This window comes from Actinia tenebrosa, unplaced genomic scaffold, assembly GCF_029948245.1.
Source record: "Actinia tenebrosa isolate PJP-AT-01 unplaced genomic scaffold, QUT_ActTen_1.0 PGA_scaffold0__85_contigs__length_37466705, whole genome shotgun sequence".
NCBI lineage: Eukaryota > Metazoa > Cnidaria > Anthozoa > Actiniaria > Actiniidae > Actinia > Actinia tenebrosa.
The window spans coordinates 2161713-2181532 of NW_028292569.1; the positions used below are offsets into that span (position 1 = coordinate 2161713).

Here is a 19820-nt window from a genome sequence, read left to right on the forward strand (position 1 = left end):
GTGATTTAGATAGTGATTATAGCCATGTAAAGTTTGTTAATCTTTCAATAAGTTCCCTCGGAGTATTTTCTAGTGATTGTGCAACATTGATTGAAATGCTAGAAAATTTAGATTTTGACAAAAACCAACGTAAATATATATGTAATAAGGTAAATTATGTACATTGCTATTCGAACAACCTATCATATATATTTTGCTGTAGAAACAAAGTCTGGGGATAACCCTGACTTGATGAAGTTTTAACTTTTCGTTATAACTAAATGTGAAAAAAAAAGTATGATTAATGTTTTTAGTATCTTATGTACTTATGCGTAAAAGATTCAAGTAGCTAATCGTAAATTGCCTATATATAGCGAGATTTACGATTGAATTTGGAAAACATGATAAAGCTTACATTATTGTTGTTATTATTATTATTATTATTATTATTATTATTATTATATGTTTATTTCAACTTCAGACATTTTAATTTTGCTCCATGAATACAGAATATTGCGGGCATGAATAGTCTAACCAAATATCTGCATGACTGGTTTTACAAAGATGTATACAAATTTTAAAATTGTTTAGACGTTTCACAATCTCACAGTTCTGTGAAATAACCCATTTCTGACACTTACTTACAATTTTTAGTCCTTCAGTGAGGCCTACATCAGCCAGTTTACTAATCAAATCCATTAGGTATCCAGATAGAAAATCAAATACTATGTTTACTTGAGTTACTTTATATCCAGGGTACATTTTTTTAAGACTAGATCTTAAGTCAGTATATTTAACAGTTTTCTTTTTATACCTATCAAGTACAAGTACTCTCCTACATTCCTACATTGTTCCTTCAAATATAATCCGTTGCTTGTCTTTCTATTATTATTATTATTATTATTATTATTATTATTATTATTATTATTATTAACATCATAATTTGATTTGCGTTGTTCCAATTGACTTGGTGTAGGACAGAAATTGATCATTAATAATCTATATTTAATGCATTCCATATGTTATGAAAAATCACTAGACCTCATAAGAGCCCTTTTATTAGTCTTATATTGCCAAACGTGTCAATCGTTCTCATATAAATCAGTCACATTTGCTCAATGAAATTATAAAGCGATCCACGATCGTAACAAGTCCAGATTGTATCGGTGTTCTATCACGACAATGTATAAAGCAAAGGCTTATTTCACGGGACTGCTCTTAATTGCCTTTATCATCTTGATGTTTACGAGTGTTGGTAAGTAATAGAACAAAGTAATTTATGTTTGATTCCATTTTGCTAATAGAAATGTACAAGTGAAATTGATTTGGCACCAAATCCGGTTGGCTTTCATAAGATAATTTTGAAAGGATTTCATATCTAAGTAAGGGAGCATTAGCATGTTATTAACTATTTTACATGCTATACTACAGGGTTTAACACTAAAATTTAATTTTCTATTTGCATTTTGAAGAAAACATTGACAATCATAGAATATATACTATTCAGCCAAAACGTTTTGAAAAATGTTCTTCATTAGATTTATATTTGTCTAAAATATTTAAAATATCTAATAATAAATACTCCTCTATAAAGTTTCGGATTCTCATTTGCTTGTAGTGGCTTATAATTTCGTTACATGAGAGGTAGCGAGCAGTGAAAAGTAGGTGCCTATTTTGGTATATTGGTTGAGTAATAAGCGTTGCTATTTATTTTCAGATAGCATATGTACACCCAACCCGTGCAGTAATGGAGGTACCTGTACTGACTTGGACAATTTTTACAGCTGCAAGTGTGCCCCAGGATGGGAAGGAAAGAACTGCACCAAAAGTAACGAAAAAAATATATATATAATATACATCCACTTTCCATCACCTAAGAAATCATTTTAAAAAATTTAACTTATATAAAAATATAATGTATGCAGATATGTATAATAGTGTGAATGCTATAATAAATATCCTTCACCAAATATAAAGCTGCTAGTGGCACGAATAAGCACTAAATATACACCCTCAGCTGCCAATTTCCATTTCGAGCAATGATCTTAAGTTAATGTAATTTGTATTATTATTAGTTTTTTTATTTAATATTTCCTTTGTTTCAAAATTTTTCCCTTTTTTCCGGTTAATTCTAAATTTCTCTCTTATGAATGGACCGATTTTCAAGTGTGTCTTTACTTTCTTATTCCCATCAGACATCGATGAGTGTGCTTCTAACCCATGCAATAATGGAGGTAACTGTATTGACTCGATCAATGGGTTTACCTGCAGATGTAGCCCAGGATGGCAAGGACCACAATGCCGCACAAGTAAAGAAAAAAAAAATTATCGTTTATATCTATATTTCTTTCTTATGAATGAATCGTCCAAGTATGTACTTACTTTCTTTTTCTCATTAGACATTAATGAGTGTGCCTCCAATCCATGCAAGAATGGAGGTATCTGCTCTGACTTGGTCAATGGGTTTAGCTGCAGGTGTAACCCTGGATGGGAAGGACAAGATTGCGGCACAAGTAACAAAACAGTTATACTTCACCTACTTTGTGGATTTATATAACTATTATATTTATTTTATTATATTTATTTATGTGAATATTTCGTCTTATAAATGGATGGCTTTTCAAGTGTGTCTTTCCTTTCTTATTCTCATTAGACATTAATGAGTGTGCCTTCAACCCATGCTATAATGGAGGTACCTGCTCTGACTTGGTCAATGGGTTTAGCTGCAGGTGTAGCCCTGGATGGCAAGGACAAAATTGCGCCACAGGTAACAAAACAGTTATACTTTCCCACCTCGTGGAATCATATAACGTAGTATTAAATTACTTAAATAAGCAATGTCATTATCAATTGCATTTTTGGACATTAATATTGGTAAGAAAACTTTATACTGCAATTACTCAAGTGCACTTTTTAAAAGACTTACGGCAAGGTCATTAGGCATACATGAAAACGGAACTGATGGATAAAATGTGACCAATTCTATACCTAACCAACCATGCTTGACTTAACTGCAGCAACGAAAAGACTTGCCTATATATAAATATGTATAATGCATATATTGTGTCATAGTAGTGTATATTGTTTTATATTGTCTGCATTGTCTTGTATTCTATTGTCGTTCTACGGTGCTTCTAGGAAATGAACGTACTACTCCTATTTTGTTATATCATTTAAGTAAAAAGCTTTGTTGTTTATTTTATCAATGACTGTGCTCCAAACCCATGCGGGAATGGAGGTAGATGTGTTGACAAAGTCAATGGATTCAGCTGCAGTTGCGTCTCCTGGATGGGAAGGATTTGACTGCACCAAAAGTAACAATAATATTAATATCCTGTGCTTGAATATCTTATATTACTTACTAATAAATAAACCAATTTTTTAATGAAGTCATCCATTTACTTGTTTTTATTAGACATCGATGAATGTGCGTCCAACCCGTGCAAGAATGGAGGTACCTGTACTAACTTAATCAAAGCGTTCTTCTGCCAGTGTATTCCTGGATATGAAGGACTTGACTGCAGCAAAGGTAAATTTTGCTTTTAGCTTACTGGGCAAAGACAAAGAAAAAATATAACTAATAAAGCTCATTGAAATCATATAATAATGTAACTATTAAATATCATCAAGTTAATTAAGTGCATTGTTGGTATAGGTAACGAATAGTGAATTCTAATTTCCGTTTTCACGAAGAAACAAGGATTTCAGGTTTTTACTGATACTATCCAAGGATTTTTTTTATTTCCTTCTTTTCTTTAGTTACTTCTTTTTTTCCTTCTGTTTTCGTTTCTTTTTTTATTATTCCTTTATTTCAAATGATCATGAAGCAATATCCAATCATATTCACAATACTATTCTTGTTCTAATTAGACATCAATGAATGCGCTTCTAATCCCTGCAAGAATGGAGGTAACTGTACTGACTTGGTCAATGGATTCAGCTGCAAGTGTGCCCATGGATGGGAAGGACAGAACTGCACCCAAAGTAAATTCTCAATTTTTTCGTTCCGCTAGTAAAATATGCCTATTTAAAGTAGAATTGGCAAAGAATCAGTTAGTCAGTATTCTATGCTCGAACTTTTTTTTTATATTTATATTTATTTTTCAATGATCCAGATACTCCCCAAAACCCCATTTTGTATTAAAAATTATTTTGTATTAAAATATTTATTTTTTTAGGTTTAAGAGCTACAAGGATCCCTTCTTCAATGAATACTGCAAATGCAAGTAACCAAAGTCCAACAGCAAAGCCATCGAGTGAGTTGTTTTGCTTGCTTGGTCTTGATATCTCATCCCAGAATCTGTGGTGGTGCACAATAGGAACACACTGAAATAGTTTGCGTGCGTATGCAGAGGACGAGAGCGATGGTAATCGGAAAAGGAGAGGGGTTGGTGGAAAAGGTTTTGAGATCGAGAATATATAATTTTCTTGATAGAATAATAGTTAATAGTTTGTTATCGAAAGGAGACAAAATAGTTTTAAAGCAAACCTTATCTACATCATATATTTTCAACTCAAACGACATAAAGCAAGATCTTTGCTTTATGGCCGGTTGTCAAATAGACTGAACTTATATTGGAAGCGTGCACTCACTTGTAGACAAGTGGTTGCTGGCTTAGTTCCTATCAATCAAAAAATTGAACACAATTTTGAATTCGATGTTGCGTATAACTATTGGGGGTTGACAAAAAAACATGTGGATCATACTTGCAAATGCTCGAAAGCATTTGTTGAGTATGTGACTTGCATTAAATGTTTAACAAATGCATAGAAGGAGAAAGGGTTTGGCAGGCTAGGTTTTAAGGTAAGTTGCAGCAAACGTATTGATCATATCCGTTTGACAGTTTTCATTTCTTTGCGTTTTTATTTCACTAGCTTTATTTATTTATTTCCTCACACTATGTCTTTTATTTCTGTTTCTCTATCGTCCCTTTTCCCATAAAACAGATCATTCAAGTTATTCAAAAGGATTGCATTGGATCAGGAGCACTTGGAATACGATTGAAATGCGGTGATTAGAAAAGAAAAAAAAAGTATAGCTTAATAATGAGCAGGCTTGTTTTATCAGGTTTAAAACTATAAGGCGTAGGCTTTCAACCATGTATAAATGGTGTCAAATTTCACAAGAAAATCCTGACGGAAAGATGGCTTCATTTGCTTCTGTGCGAGTGGTTGGACAGGATTCAACTGTTAGACAAGTAAGTTTACTTACTAATTTGATCATCATTGTGCTGATTCAGACAAGATTTAACTTTCTAAAGGGATCCAAGATGTGCAATGGAAAACAATGAAAATAATTAACATGTACATTCTCGCCTTTTACTAGACTTAGGGCAAGGTCATTAAATTGGGGGGGTGGGGGGGGTGGGGGTGGGGAACATCTCATGCCAATGGATTTGTTCAAATGCATTAATTTATCGAAATTGTGGTCCATCTAGATATCAATGAGTGTGCATCTAACCCATGCAAGAATGGTGGTACCTGCTTTGATCTGGTAAATGGGTTCAGCTGCAAGTGTAACCCAGACTACTGCGCCAAAAGTAAAAAAAAGAAAGATAGCTATACTTTTTCCACTATAATCCATAACAATATAAACTGTTAATCTATTGAATTGGTTACCATAACTAGATTGAAAAATTATTACACTGAACTTCAAATACCAAAAATACCAATAGTATTACCCTAGTAATTAACATTATTTTACTTTCAGTTTTAAGAACAATAAGAATCCATACTTCGACAAGAACAGTAAAGTCAAGCAACCAAAGGCCAACGACAAAGACATCTAGTGAGTTACCTTACATTCCTTGTTATCGCTTATGACAGGTAATACAGGTCAGGGTTCAGAATCCGGCCCTTATTACTGAGTTGCTGTTGCTATGTCCCACAGGCTCAACGAATTATGATAATTCAGAAACACAGAAACACAGTCTGATTGCGGAAATTAATAAAAATTTTTTAACTCGTTTACTGAATTGTAAAAATAAACAAAATCGCCTCGTATTCCTCGTAGGGACGTATAAAACTAACAATGTACATGTCGTAGCCTAGTCTGTGGAGCAAGAATTCTGCTTGGAAAACTGCTCCGCGCAACAGAGTGATTCGCTATTCTTACATGGACTAGCGCGTGAATATATTTAGGCATTACGTCACCTGTAATTAATGTTCAACAATAAGCCTGAAGCGAGATGACGTTTTACCCCCGTCTCTAGACCATAATCCTTTTCGCACTGTTTTGTTCTTTAATTATGACTATTGTTTCTGTATTCTCTAAGGAATCAAAAATTTTAATATGAAAGACTTTTAAAAACTATGATGGTATAGAGTCGGGGGTAAAACGTCATCTCGCTTCAGGCTTATTGAATCCATTTTCCCGCTCTTTTTGGTTCTTTCAGGAGACGCATGTACAGTTGCCTAAAGTCAAAGTTTTGCGATCTTCTCTACTTATTAGCTAAGAAACTTTCAACCGTCTGCATTGCTTTATGAAAACTATTATTATACTCAACTCAAGAAAATAAATTTTCATCTAGGCGAGGGCGGAAGGATGTCAAATTGGGCAAGTAGTTGCCTCTTTTGGCGACGAAAAATAATAAGAATAAATGATAATTTTAAGATCTAAAGAGGACTCTAAGTGATACGCTGTTTTTTTTTTGTTTTTGTTTTTTTTATCCAGACGTGATAGTTTTCATAATCCAAGTATTAAAGAATCATGATACATGTTTCTTATTTGGCAAAACTAGAGCTATGTCATTAGTTATGCACTAAGCCAGTTATTTTACATCAGTATGATATGGCCCTTTATGTTATCTACTGCATCTAGTTCACTTGGATGGATTGTAGCGTTCTGAATTTTGAAGAGGACTGGAGGAAATAAAGTTTAAGGAAGGGAAAATCGGATCATTGTTCAGTGTCATGCGTTGTAACTGCAATATTAATGACTGTTGACGACTGAATTTGATTGCTGGTAATACTAATGGCATGGATATTTTTTTACAGAACTAATGCATACCTTTATCGATCCAACTCAGTAATTAACATTCAGCTTTTGTCTTTACCATTTATAGTTTTTAATATTTGAGAAATGGCTTCGTTTACAATTCGTTTTTCGTGGTTTTAAAATGTCTGTACGATGACAAACACTTTTTTATTCAGTTTAGTTACATCAATGTCCTTCTAGCAAAAGCAAAATTTGGATTTAAAATTCAGTAGACAATTTTCAATTCATGTTTATTGATCATATATTATTTGAAAATAATCTCTCACTCCCTATATTTGTTTCATTGTTTACGTTTCTCAAAATACATGGTCATTAGTAATAATACGAAAAATAAAATAAAATAAAATAAACGAAAGAAAGGAAGAAAAATAGAGAAAATAAATAATATAGGAAGCAACTATATTTTTTTGTGCGCTTATAGGATTCCCGTGAAGAAAATACCGTTAACAGGCAACTTTCCATAGCAACACACCCATCACCTTCTATTACTAATTACAACGTATTGCAGGACTAGTATCAATAATCAATATCGCTAGCCAATGAAAAGTGAGTACTTTTTTTTTATTTGGCTACATTATTTTAGCTAACTGATTATTATATTAATGTTCTTAAACATGGTTGACGCATCTTGCGAGAACAAGGGGACATTTACCTCGAATCGATAATCAAGTGTGCCTACGAAACTTTGTTTGAAGGATGCCCTGGGATCACTCCATATCATTTTGCATTGCCACTATGGTGGTAGTTTTTGCGGGTAAGTAGCAGTTTGGATGTGATATGTCAAAACTGCAATATCAAACAGATTTTGGTGATAGCCCTAAGCAACTTGTTTATGGAAATACTTAAGAGTACTTACAATACCTGTGTATATTATTTGTGATTCTAAGAGTATTAATCTGTCAAATAATTCCCTTTGACTATAACGGCTCACATCGTTCCGAATTTCGAAAACGTTTTGCAATTAAAAGACTATCACTTTCAAAATTAACCACTTGGCAGCGAAGGTCCGTTCTGTAAGCATATCTAATAAGATGCGACCGTCGCGCAAACTTGACAACGTTTATTTGGAATATTGTGGCTTATACACCGAAGCAACGAGTTTACTAGCTGCATTAGCAGATGATCTAAAACCGTTTTTTTTTTTTATACCTCACCACGTTTGTTGACGATATCTCATAATTTGATGTATCGAATGGTTTGAACCGCCTTTAGCAGACTCTATACTTCGTGTGTGAACACAATCTTTGTTTGATTAATAGTGTAGTGCAGTAAACAGAAAGCTTTTGTCGCTAGTTAGGAATTTCACACAACCTTCTTGAAAACCGCTCTTACCAGAAAGCCCAAACAGATAAACCTTATTCTCATATTAATACAATAGCTATCAATACCAAATATACATATATATTTGTACATCACCTTACAGCTTCCTTGGAGCACTTACTGAAAATACCAGACGTCAATGTGTTTTCTGGCCAAGAATTCAAAGTAAAGCTAAATTTTACCAGCAAAGAAGCTTTACCAGAAGAAGTTTCCTTTGTCAAATTGAGGAATATATCTGTTCAACTAAACATTGAAATTATGTTTCTTTATTATCATAAACATACGGGACTAATGAGTGGAAGTGTTCACGATCCTAGAACCTCATTCATTGGGGATTTATCATCTGGCCAGCCGTGGTTAAGGTTTCTTGATGTGAACGTTAATGACTCGGGCACTTACGGGGTACTATACAAGAGACCCAAAAATACGGAAATCTTTGAATCTGTGTTTGAATTGAATGTCACACAAGGTATGGCACGCGTTGTCATGGAGATGATACATGATAGAATACCCTCTACGACTCTCCCTCCATCTCTCTTTCTTTCTCTCTCTCTCTCCCTCTCTCCCTCTCTCCCTCTCTCCCTCTCTCCTAATGTAACAGAGAAAGGACTTAACACCAAAAGGACTGCATTTAAATCGTGCAGGAATAGGAATCCTTGCGCGCAAGATTTCAATAAATATCTTAAATCTAAAGCATGATTAAAAGGTAAGGAACCACTAGACGAGACAGATTCCTCTATTCATTCCTCTAGTATTGTCTCAAATACTAATATTGATAAGTCTGACGGTGATAATAGACCTCATTCTATTCCTAATGTTAGAGGTTTTAAAATGGCCTCTTTAAATATAACTAGTCTTGTAGCTCATATAGATGAACTGAGATCATGGGTCATTCAGCAAAATTTTGATCTTCTTTGCATAAATGAGTCAAGGCTCGATCCATCAATCCCAAGTTCAATGGTGAGCATCGAAGGCTATGACATCCATAGGTCTGATAGAAACCGCAATGGAGGGGGAGTTTGTTTATACTTGAAAAAGGGCGTAAATGGGAAAAACCGTAGTGACTTAACTGATGATAAAGTAGAGTCCCTGTGTTTTGAAATCATGAAGCCAAATAGCAAGTCTTTTGCCGTTTTAGCCTGTTATAGGCCTCCTAATTATGATACACGCTCATTTTTCAATATATTTGAAAATGTGTTAACAAAAATAGATTCTGAGTTTAAGGAAATTTATATCCTAGGGGATTTAAACTGTGATTTATTATCTACTAATATTAATCAGCAAACTCGCTATTTGAATACGACTGCTGAATTGTTTCAACTTACGCAGTTAATCACTGAACCAACTAGAGTCACTGAAAAAAGTAAAACCCTCATTGATGTGATCTTAACGAATAGCCCAGATAGGGTAGTCCGAAGTGGAGTGGTTCACATTGGTATCAGTGACCATAGTCTGGTTTATACAATACGGAAAATAGCAATTCCGACAAACAACAATCACTGTAAGATCTCATTTAGATCGGCTAAAAACTTTGACTCCGACAAGTTTCTTATCGATTTAGCAACACTCCCTTGGGATTGTTTGGATAATAAGGAAAGCTCGGATGACATGTGGGACAGATGGAAAGAGTTATTTCTCTCTGTTCTTGACTCGCACGCTCCGATCAAAACAAAACGAATAAGAAACAAGAAGTCTCCCTGGATGACAACTGATTTGAGGAAAGCTATGTACGATAGAGATAAAATGAAACAAAAAGCTACTCAAACGAATTCGAGGGACGACTGGAGTGATTATAAGTCTATTAGAAATCGCGTCAACAACGAGATAAAAAGAGCCAAGAAGTCATATTATGAAAATCATTTTGCACAAAATTCAAAAAACTCAAAGGAGGTCTGGAAAGCTATTAATGAAGTCCTCTCACGAAGGACTAAATCTGGCTCTTATGTAACATCTATCAAAACAGGTGATACATCGATGAGTGACTCGAAGGAAATAGCTGAGGCATTCAATTGTCATTTTTCTGAAATTGGGACTAAATTAGCTTGTTTAATTCCCGATGGACCGACTGCTTATAATAATTATTTAATTAGAATTGGCTCAACATTCACCTTACGACACACATCAGTTGATGAACTTACGAAAATCATTAATTCTATTGACGTTAAAAAAGCGACAGGTCTTGACGGTATACCATCTCATTTCATCAAGATTGCTTCACCAGTAATAAGTCAATCACTAGTGAAGCTATTCAATCAATCAGTTGATAAAGGGATTTTTCCTAACGGCTTGAAACTTGCGAAAGTTACACCAATTCATAAAGCTAATGACAAAGATGATTTGAATAATTACCGTCCCATTTCGGTCTTACCTACTATTGCTAAGATTTTCGAGAGAATAGTTTTTAACCAGTTATATGAGTATCTAAACTCAAATAATTTACTTTCTCAAAAGCAGTCGGGATTTAGACCGCTTCATTCGACTACTACTGCACTCCTAGAAGCCACAACGGAGTGGCTTACCAATATGGATGAAGGTAAATTGAACTGTGTCACTTTCCTAGATTTTAAAAAAGCTTTTGACACAGTAAATCACTCTATACTTCTCCAAAAATTATACTATTATGGGATTGCAGAAGAGTCGATAAAGTGGTTCAAATCTTACCTCACAGATCGTAGTCAGAGATGCTACATAAACCATACCTTATCTAGCTCTAGAACACTCGATTGCGGCATCCCTCAAGGCTCAATCCTTGGGCCATTATTATTTATTATTTACATAAACGATCTGCCAAATAGTGTCAAATTTTCAAATGCTAGAATGTATGCTGATGACACAAGTCTCACCACTTGTGGCACATCACAAAAGACTCTATTTGACGAGGTGAACGCTGATATTTCCAATATTCATAACTGGTTGAAAGCTAACAAACTTAGCTTAAATTCAGCTAAAACAGAGCACATGTTTATTGCTTTTGACGATAAATTGAAAAAAATTACCTCCGAACCACACATATATTTAAATAGCAAACCAATTACTAGAGTCTCTACAGCAAAAACTCTGGGTGTTGTGATTGACGAACGGGTGTCTTGGGCTGCTCATATTGATTACATTTGTAAAAAAATATCTTCTGGATTGAGTGGCATAAGACGAGTCCGCGATTACATCCCCTTGGAGACAGCTATTACCATATATGAGGCTCTCGTTTTACCTTGGTTTGACTATTGTGACGTGGTATGGGATAATTTACCAGTAGCGTCTGCTGAAAGATTGCAAAAAATGCAAAATAGAGCTGCAAGAATAATAACAAAAAGCAGCTACGATGTCAGATCTAGTGATATTTTAACTTCTTTAGGCTGGAAAAGCTTACAAAGAAGAAGAAAGGAGCATAAAGCAATAATGATGTTTAAGACTTTAAATGCACTTGCACCAAAATCTGTAAGGGAACTCTTTTATTTTCAAGAAAATACCTACGATCTTCGTGGTAGAGAGAAGTGCTTAAAGTTACCAAAACCCAGCACTGAGTTTTTAAAAAGAGCTCTCTCTTATGACGGTGCAAAAGTGTGGAACTCGTTACCCCAAAGTGTCAGACTGTCCAATAATTTAAAATCTTTTAAGAGGAATCTTTCGTCTGTTGGTCCTTAACACTTTAATTACTATAATATTTTTGGGGGGTAGATGAGAATTTATTTCATAATTCTGTCTATATATTCTTAACGTTATTATTAATTTTTTATATATATTACCTATGAACTCGGTTTTCATAAAAACCAATTTGTACATTGATGAAATTTCCCGAGATTAAATAAAAGACATCTCTCTCTCTCTCTCTCTCTCTCTCTCTCTCTCTCTCTCTCTCTCTCTCCCTCTCTCCCTCTCTCCCTCTCTCTCTCTCTCCCTCTCTCCCTCTCTCCCTCTCTCCCTCTCTCCCGCCCTCTCTCTCTCTAAATGCACGAGATTGAGCATAATAGCGCAATCATATTGTAAAGAGCAAGGTCGATAGTGACCACAAACCACCCGAGCGAAGTCCTTATAAAATAATAAAGACACTGTGTTTTTAGATAAGCCGGGTTTTGAATGACTTTCACTTGCTACATGCATTGTCTATACATAATGCATTTTAAATGTTAGGTCAACATGTAAGTCCACATGGTACTATCGGAAATATTTAGTATGTTCATGAAGTATTTTCTAATGTAATGGCGGCGACAAATATGAGCCTTTATATTATAGACCCCTTGCAGCACGTTGGAATGCAGCTCAATCTGGGGGACAAAATAATAGGCTCCAATTCTCAGGAAATTATTATTCTTTTGTTTTGTCCCCTAGATCGGGCAACTTTGGCGTCATATGCAAGGGTTCTTTTCATTTTCTTTTATGATATACCTTTTGTATTCAATTATTTTTTCTAAGCTTCAAATACTGCGAAGACACCCAATACTGACAGTGAAGGGAATACTATTAACCCACGCGAGAAACAAGAGTCAACTCTTATTACTCAAGTTAGAGGTTTGTGCTGTCTGTTAATCTAGAATAGTTATAAGATTAAAATAAGCAACGAGAAAGGGGAAAGATAATGGATAGATAATGGATAGATACAATACGTACCCTACGTTCCTCCTCTTAATTTCTGCTCGCGACTCCAAGAGGAAAGACATTAACGTTTGGAAAAAGAACCTTCGCTTTGGCTGCACCGGCACTCTGGAACAATCTCCCTGATGCATGATGCAATTAAGTACTCATGAGTTCAGTTCCAGAGTTTAAATCTGCACTAAAACACTACCTGTTCACCAGGAGTAACTGACTTTTTTTTTTTTTTTGCAATTTTTTCCACAAACTTGATATCCGTCTGGATCCTTTTGTAAAAAGCATCGAGACGTTTGTATGATGCGTTTGTTAAGAACTTTATATTATTATTATTATTAATGGATGGAAGAAGAAATAGATGTGAAGTTGGATGGATGGGTAGAGGGATAGAGGGGTAAATGATTGGTTAGCAGGACGGACGGATCCATGGGACAGATGAAGGGACGGACGGGTACATATGGATGAAAGGATAGTTGAAGACTGGTGGAATAGGTACGCTTAATTTACTTTACTAATTGCATTGTCTTAATTTATTTACCTATGAAAATATTATTCATGCATATACATTTTACATTACGAAACATGAATAGTCCCTTTCACAGTTCCCTTTGCCATCTTGAAAGGTAGCCGTGCCTTTGCATCTAAGCGAGACGAACGGTGAGCTTGCAATGATAGATGCCTTTTTTAACACCTTGGACAATTATTCGCATGTCTCTATCATTGCAAGCTCACCGTTCGTCTCGCTTCGATGCAAAGGCACGGCTACCTTTCAAGATGGCACAGGGAACTATGAAGGGACTATAGCCATATGGCATGGCTACATATTATTACTGCTTGTCGTATATTTTGTTGTTTTTTTTTTTAATCAGCAACGAACCATGGTTCAGCTTCGGCTTCCCAAGGTTAGTAGAATTCAATTCTTTTGGCCTAACTTGGTGTAGTAACCACCATTATTACATAATCATTCATCTATCTTATGATTGGCCGAGAGCCCTCATCATGGCAAATAATATAAAAGTAAATAAGAAAAGCCGGAAACATGAGTGAGTCGATCCCCGAAACAGGATTTATCTAACTGAGAACATCTATGTTTGGTATTTCTTTCAGGTACTGGTACTGGTTTACTGCTTCTTGCTGTTGTAGCAAGCACCCTTGTTTAGGTAACGATTATAATCAATCTTTTGCTTGGGTCGTTTGGTAGTACGGTCGTTTGGTCGTTTGGTCAGTTTCAGCACTCTAAAGCAAACAATCAAAAAATCCTTCCATTATCACTGAGTTTTTTTATCGACATTCAACATTAAAACATATTTTGATTACTTTGTGTGTTCCAGGGCTTATAAAGTAAAAGAAGGCACAGTAGTAAATAGATGTGATGCGCATTTAAATACCACAGCAATAGTGCTGTAAGACTCGCTTTTTTTGGAACACAGACTAATAGCACATCACGAATATCTTCGTTACCAAATTACAGTGTGTGCAACCACGTAACTCTCAATTCCTTGAGATATGAATAACAATAATACAGCCGCCATGTTGGTTGATCTAACAAGAGAAGCTAATGAGTAATGCTTTGGTATCGATCGTCAGCAAAGATGGTGGTTATGATGTAACTTGCACATACTCTAATTGCACATCCGTGTAGTTAACTTGAACAGCCATGATCATATGTGACTTAGTGCAACACGTGACCGGAAGTTACACCGGCATGTACCAAACAGTCAAGGTCAAAACGATTAATATGAAGAGACTGTGGAAAGATTAAATAGAAAGTTTGACCAAAACATACTACATTCCCCATTGTTAACGGTATATGCAATTGCTTTACAGCATCCTTAAATGCTGTGCTAAGGCTCAGGTCAAAGTCTAGGGCAGTCTTCTTTGATGACATTATTTTGGGCTAAAGTGCTCTATTGCATAAACATTGTCGGTTACATTTAACACAGAAGCTGAGACCTAGATGATACGACTCGAGAAATTTAACAGAAAACCGAGCATTGAGGCTTGTAACACACATTTCATACCGACTGTGTGTCTCAAATGAAGTTAACCGTAGACAATTAGGTTTTTTTTTTCAAGAATACCTTTCGAGCTCAGATCCTATGTTCTATGTTTGAACCCTACAATGACTTTAAAATGCATGGACACTTCCCAAAAGTATCTTTGTTGCGAGGCTAAAACTGAATACAAATAAATCACGCTTTCCTCGATGAAATTTGTGGAATTAGTTATTTTATATTTTTAATTGCAATTTAAGGCAATTTTAAGAAGCGTCCATTGATTGTAAAGGATAGAATGTAACCCGCTAATGCCTGTGGTCAAGGCTGTTGCCAAAAATAAACGTTGTGCTGATCTTACAAATTTGTTGTGTGCAGGTTTTATTTTATTTTTTCCCTCTTCACGAATCGTGACAATGCATATGATAATGGAAAGTATGGAATATATAATTCTGTGGCAATATCTAATATCATAACATGCTGTAAAAAAATGCTTTAGTTTTTAACGTCACATTCGGGAGAACATGAACATATCAAACTCAAATCCTTTCAGCAAGAGTCTTTTTGCGTTGTGATATGTTTTGTGTGTGTGTGTCATGCGAAGGAGTTAATCTTTTGCAAATTTGCAAATTGCAGGCGATGTGTGACGAAATTGTGATTTAACGCAAAGCAAGCTGAAGGAAAGGAAAGCCATTTTTCAGCTTCAGGTTAACGATTGAGAAATGCCGCAGTATCGATGACCATCAGTTGTTTATAGTGACTTTACAACGAGATAGATTGAAAAATGTTTCACAACAATCTGCAAAACTTTTATCGATTCATGGCGTGCGTTAGAAATGCAAAAAACTGAAATAAATGCATAATGTAGCTTATTAGAACTAAAGCAGCCATTACAGAGGCAAGCTAAATTAGCTGTCAATTACGATTCGTCTGTCTGAATTTGCTTTTCTGAATTACGAGGAACGTGCTAGATCTGCTTTTCTAGGGAGTCGTATACAAACATTTTTATTCATAGTAGAAATCGAAAGAAAATATATCTGAAAACTAGAAATGATGAAGCAAGTGTTTAAATTGTCACTATTGGTTGGCACAGCCTCTATGGTAGCGCTGTTAACAGGTGAGAATATACTATACATCCTAGCCAATTTGAATGTATTGAATAACGTCGTAACAAGTCAGATATTTCATACTTTGGAATTCGGAAAACCCATCACGGTAGATATAGATATAGAACATATAAGACTTATATTCAAAGAAATGCCAGTTCCAATCGGATTTTACTCTTAGTGGAAGTACAATTTGATGTAAGGCGAACTCGGTTTGCTCTCTTGGATGCTATTCATCAAAGCAATGTACAAGGAGAACGAGCAACGACCTTTTGCTTTTATTCAAAACTGATGAGACCATCATAAACAAAACCCATTCTTTTAATTTCATGATGAGTTTTTCGAGCTGAGCCTATTCACGCTCTCCTTTTACATTATTCTTTTTTACTATTTTTCAAGCTTTTCTTTCTTGTAAATCAACGCAGGTTTTGTTCTTTAAAATACTAAAACGAGAGAATAGAACCCTTGACATTCAGTGTTTAAGTGTTTCTTTGAGTTAAACAATGATAATTAAAAAAAACAAAACAAAAACAAACAACTATGGCAAGGAATTAGCTCACATATTTTACTGTTATTTTTTGGAATAATAAAATATTATGAAACTCCATGTTTTTTTTATGTTCCTATGATAAAATGAAACGCCCCTTTCAATATACAATAATGTCATATTTGTGCAATATATAGGCGTAATACAGATAATTGCAGCATAATGGATTTTGTTTGCGCAGCGAAACAAATTTGTAAAATCAGTCAACATGGACAATGTAAGTAAAATAATTATAGTTGAATAATTGCGAAGCTTTTACAAAGTCAAATGGAAACATCAAATAATAATTCATTTCGCAAGAGGGCTACCATCAGTATAGACGAAAAATGAAAAATCAGGTATACTCTTCTCTATTGTCGTCGTAATTTCTATTTCATGAAATGTAAAATTTAATTGAAGGATATGGAATTTGAAAGTTGCTCCTGATTATAACTCACTTCCATCTTTGCAACCCCCACCTCCCCCCCCCCCCCCCCACATACACACACCTCCTTTGTCTACCTCCCTTTGTCTACATCTCGTTTCTCCCTCTCTTCCTGCGAGGTATCCTACGAGATAAAGATGTTTCTATTCTTTAAATAAGTTTGATTATTTTATTTCCAATATATTATGTCCATTATAGTATTTCAATTATATGGGATTGAGTTCGAATGTAGCTGCTAGGCTTGGTTCCGTTTTCAGACTGAAAAATATGTCTTGACGGTTTCCATAGCAAGGAATTTTATCAGTCGTAAAACACACTGCTGCATGTTTTTCAGCTGAAATTAAATGTAAAACGATTGAAAGCGGGAATTCAGAGGAAAAAGTCTTTTGATTCGGTCAATATAGCTGCTCTGATAGAAATTCTACTCATGCCTGCTTGTGTCTCCATTCAGTATCTTATGCAAAGACGATGTCCAGTATCCCAGGATTCAACCTTAAACCAGGAGACAGCTTCACTGTCAAGATCAACATCACAGACCCTGAAGAATTCGCCCTAGGTAAATTAAAGAACTTGGGCGGCCAACAGGACATCAGCAATGTATTCCTGCAGTACATCAAAAACGAAGGCCTCATAAACGTAACCGATTATGACGACAGAGTTAAGTACATTGGAAATGCTTCGCTGGGCCAGGCTTGGTTTCGGTTTGATAATGTGGGGGTTAATGATACTGGTACTTATAGTGTGCTGTACAAGAGAGAAAATAGTGCAGATTTGTTTACAACCACGTTCAACGTAAATGTTACTAAAGGTGAGTGAGATGAAATTGTGTTATATGTGGCGAGAAAAATACATTTCGTGTCAGGCCTTCACATTAACAACGCTTAATGATGTTTGAGCAAACTTTTCAATTTGGGATGGAGGGATTGATAGATGGAGGGATGAAGGGATTTATGGATGGAGGGATGGAGGGATGGATAGATGGAGGGATGAAGGGATGGAGATATGGAGGGATTGAGGGATGGAGGGATGGAGAGAAGGAGGGAGGATGGTAGGGAGAGAGATAGGGAGGGATGAAGGGAGGGATGACGGGATGGAGGGATGGAGAGAGGGAGGGAGGGATGTAGGGATGGAGGGATGGAGGGATGGAGGGAGGGAGGGAGGAAGGGAGGGATAGAGGGATGAAGGGATGGAGAAATGGAGTAAGGGAGGGATGGATGGAGGGAGGGAGGGAGTGAGAGAAGGAGGAATGGAGGAAGGGGGAGGGGGATGAAGGGATGGAGAAATGGAGTAAGGGAGGGATGGAGGGATGAAGGGATGGAGGGAGGGAGGGATGGAGAGATGGAGGGAGGGAGGGAGGGATGGAGGGAGGGAGGGATGGAGGGAGGGATGGAGGGAGGGTTTGATGGAGGGATGAAGGGATGGAGGGAGGGAGGGATGGAGAGATGGAGGGAGGGAGGGATGGAGGGAGGGAGGGATGGAGGGAGGGAAGGAGGGAGGGTTTGATGGAGGGAGGGAGGGAGGGAGGGAGGGATTAAGGAGGGAAGGATTGATAGAGGGATACAAAAATGAATGGATGAATGAATGAATAGATGGACGAATATAGACTGATGGATGAACAGAACAAATGTATGTATGCATCGGGCAATCGGTGGTTTGGTGTATGGAATTGGGTGGGTGTGGGGATACTTGAGTTTGTTATATGCAGTATGTTACCATCTGAAAACAAATGTTCTGATGATTAATTGTTCTAAAATAAACTTATTTTATCCATTTCTATCCACAGCGTCAAGAAATGCCATTTTTACTAAAGGTATTTGTTTTTTGCTATTTTAAAATTGACAATACATGCTCTTTTTATGACCTTTTGTAATATTCCACTCTATTTCCTTTTAGATTCAAATCCGTTTTGCAAAGCCACCACAACTTGTTTTGGTAAGAAATGCTTTGCCTTCTTTAGTTTGTATTATAACTTGCAGTGGTTGTCTATATATAGCACAACATGAATTGCACAACGCAATTATATTTTGTTCTAGATCTTCTGATGTTTGTTCTGACTGCAGTTGCACTGCTAATCATCCACTGAAAGGTATACTAATACGGCAGTCCGAAGTGACAAAAAAAGGTTCGTGAAGAATAGTAAGTCCCCTTCACAGTTCCCTGCGCCATCTTGAAAGGTAGCCGTGCCTTTGCATCGAAGCGAGACAAGCGGTGAGTTTACAATGATAAAGACCTAGTGAATAATTGTCCAAGGTGTTAAAAAACGTTCTTTATCATTGCAAGCTCACCGTTCTTCTCGTTTCGATGCAAAGGCAGGGCTACCTTTCAAGATGGCGCATGGAACTGTGAAGGGGACTATTAGGTTGAATTTTGCTTACATAACTCAAAATGAATCGTGCATTATATTCATATGAAAATAGTATCGGAACAGAAGAAAAAATGCCGAATCAAAGGTGCACAAAAAATGGCAAGAATTCTATATCGTTTTGATTTTTGCTGATTGCATCCATATTGCTAATAGAGCATCATCTGGCATCATATGCAGCACATAGAATGCAATAATCAACAAAACACTCACTAACGCTGAAATAGCTCTATTTCATTTTATTTCTATATTTCTTTATTTTTATTTTCTTTTTTTCTTTTTTTAGATTTGAATGTTCCTGCCACAACTGTCATAAAAAATAAAAAGTGCGTAAAGATCTCCGACAACTAAAGCGTTTGATTCCATGATCATGCAATTTATTCTAATAAATATAACTTGCAATTAAGCTTCATTGTTAACGTGCCAAGAAGCAAATAGATGCAGAAATTGATATCTGCCTGAATTCGATGATTGTATGAAGATTGAATACAAAAATTCAGTAATTCA

General features: G+C 35.8%; 3 protein-coding genes across 8 annotated transcripts; all 3 read left to right on the forward strand.

Moving 5' to 3' along the window:
• Positions 1–1019: 1019 nt before the first annotated feature.
• LOC116300129 (uncharacterized) lies at positions 1020–7516 on the forward strand. Of its 5 annotated transcripts, none has more exons than XM_031708912.2 (11): positions 1024–1234; positions 1697–1807; positions 2175–2288; positions 2379–2492; positions 2633–2746; positions 3395–3508; positions 3850–3963; positions 4158–5177; positions 5418–5473; positions 5690–5767; positions 7398–7516. In XM_031708912.2, the coding sequence occupies exons 1-8, from the start codon at positions 1162–1164 to the stop codon at positions 4307–4309; spliced, it is 906 nt and encodes a 301-aa protein (XP_031564772.2). In that variant the 5' UTR covers positions 1024–1161; the 3' UTR covers positions 4310–5177; positions 5418–5473; positions 5690–5767; positions 7398–7516. The 5 variants fall into 5 exon arrangements, with proteins under 5 accessions (XP_088881863.1, XP_031564772.2, XP_031564775.2 ...); XM_031708915.2 differs by lacking the exon at positions 7398–7516 and adding an exon at positions 6510–6876; XM_089025735.1 differs by lacking the exon at positions 7398–7516 and adding an exon at positions 6375–6512 and having other exon boundaries at positions 5418–5519.
• A 41-nt stretch (positions 7517–7557) lies between these two features.
• LOC148913200 (uncharacterized) lies at positions 7558–15238 on the forward strand. Of its 2 annotated transcripts, XM_089025742.1 has the most exons (6): positions 7559–7730; positions 8400–8765; positions 12707–12802; positions 13750–13782; positions 13988–14040; positions 14212–15238. In XM_089025742.1, the coding sequence occupies exons 1-5, from the start codon at positions 7673–7675 to the stop codon at positions 14038–14040; spliced, it is 606 nt and encodes a 201-aa protein (XP_088881868.1). In that variant the 5' UTR covers positions 7559–7672; the 3' UTR covers positions 14212–15238. The 2 variants fall into 2 exon arrangements, with proteins under 2 accessions (XP_088881869.1, XP_088881868.1); XM_089025743.1 differs by having other exon boundaries at positions 7558–7730; positions 13988–15238.
• Positions 15239–15801: 563 nt separating this feature from the next.
• Positions 15802–19719, forward strand: LOC116300122 (uncharacterized). The gene is made up of 6 exons (XM_089025745.1): positions 15802–15991; positions 17403–17759; positions 18735–18761; positions 18845–18883; positions 18985–19073; positions 19600–19719. Exons 1-5 carry the CDS (start codon positions 15925–15927, stop codon positions 19032–19034), a joined length of 540 nt encoding a protein of 179 aa, XP_088881871.1. The 5' UTR covers positions 15802–15924; the 3' UTR covers positions 19035–19073; positions 19600–19719.
• Positions 19720–19820: the final 101 nt, after the last annotated feature.

Excerpts from the sequence above, each read along its gene's own strand:
- LOC148913200 (XM_089025743.1), top strand. The coding sequence starts at position 7,673 with ATGCCCTGGGATCACTCCATATCATTTTGCATTGCCACTATGGTGGTA. Across the intron at positions 7,731-8,399 it reads TATGGTGGTAGTTTTTGCGG|CTTCCTTGGAGCACTTACTG; the intron begins GTAAGTAGCAGT and ends ATCACCTTACAG. Across the intron at positions 12,803-13,749 it reads TCTTATTACTCAAGTTAGAG|CAACGAACCATGGTTCAGCT; the intron begins GTTTGTGCTGTC and ends TTTTTTAATCAG.
- LOC116300129 (XM_031708912.2), top strand. The coding sequence starts at position 1,162 with ATGTATAAAGCAAAGGCTTATTTCACGGGACTGCTCTTAATTGCCTTT. Across the intron at positions 1,235-1,696 it reads CTTGATGTTTACGAGTGTTG|ATAGCATATGTACACCCAAC; the intron begins GTAAGTAATAGA and ends ATTTATTTTCAG. Across the intron at positions 2,493-2,632 it reads AGGACAAGATTGCGGCACAA|ACATTAATGAGTGTGCCTTC; the intron begins GTAACAAAACAG and ends TATTCTCATTAG.
- LOC116300122 (XM_089025745.1), top strand. The coding sequence starts at position 15,925 with ATGATGAAGCAAGTGTTTAAATTGTCACTATTGGTTGGCACAGCCTCT. Across the intron at positions 17,760-18,734 it reads CAACGTAAATGTTACTAAAG|CGTCAAGAAATGCCATTTTT; the intron begins GTGAGTGAGATG and ends TTCTATCCACAG. Across the intron at positions 18,762-18,844 it reads AAATGCCATTTTTACTAAAG|ATTCAAATCCGTTTTGCAAA; the intron begins GTATTTGTTTTT and ends ATTTCCTTTTAG.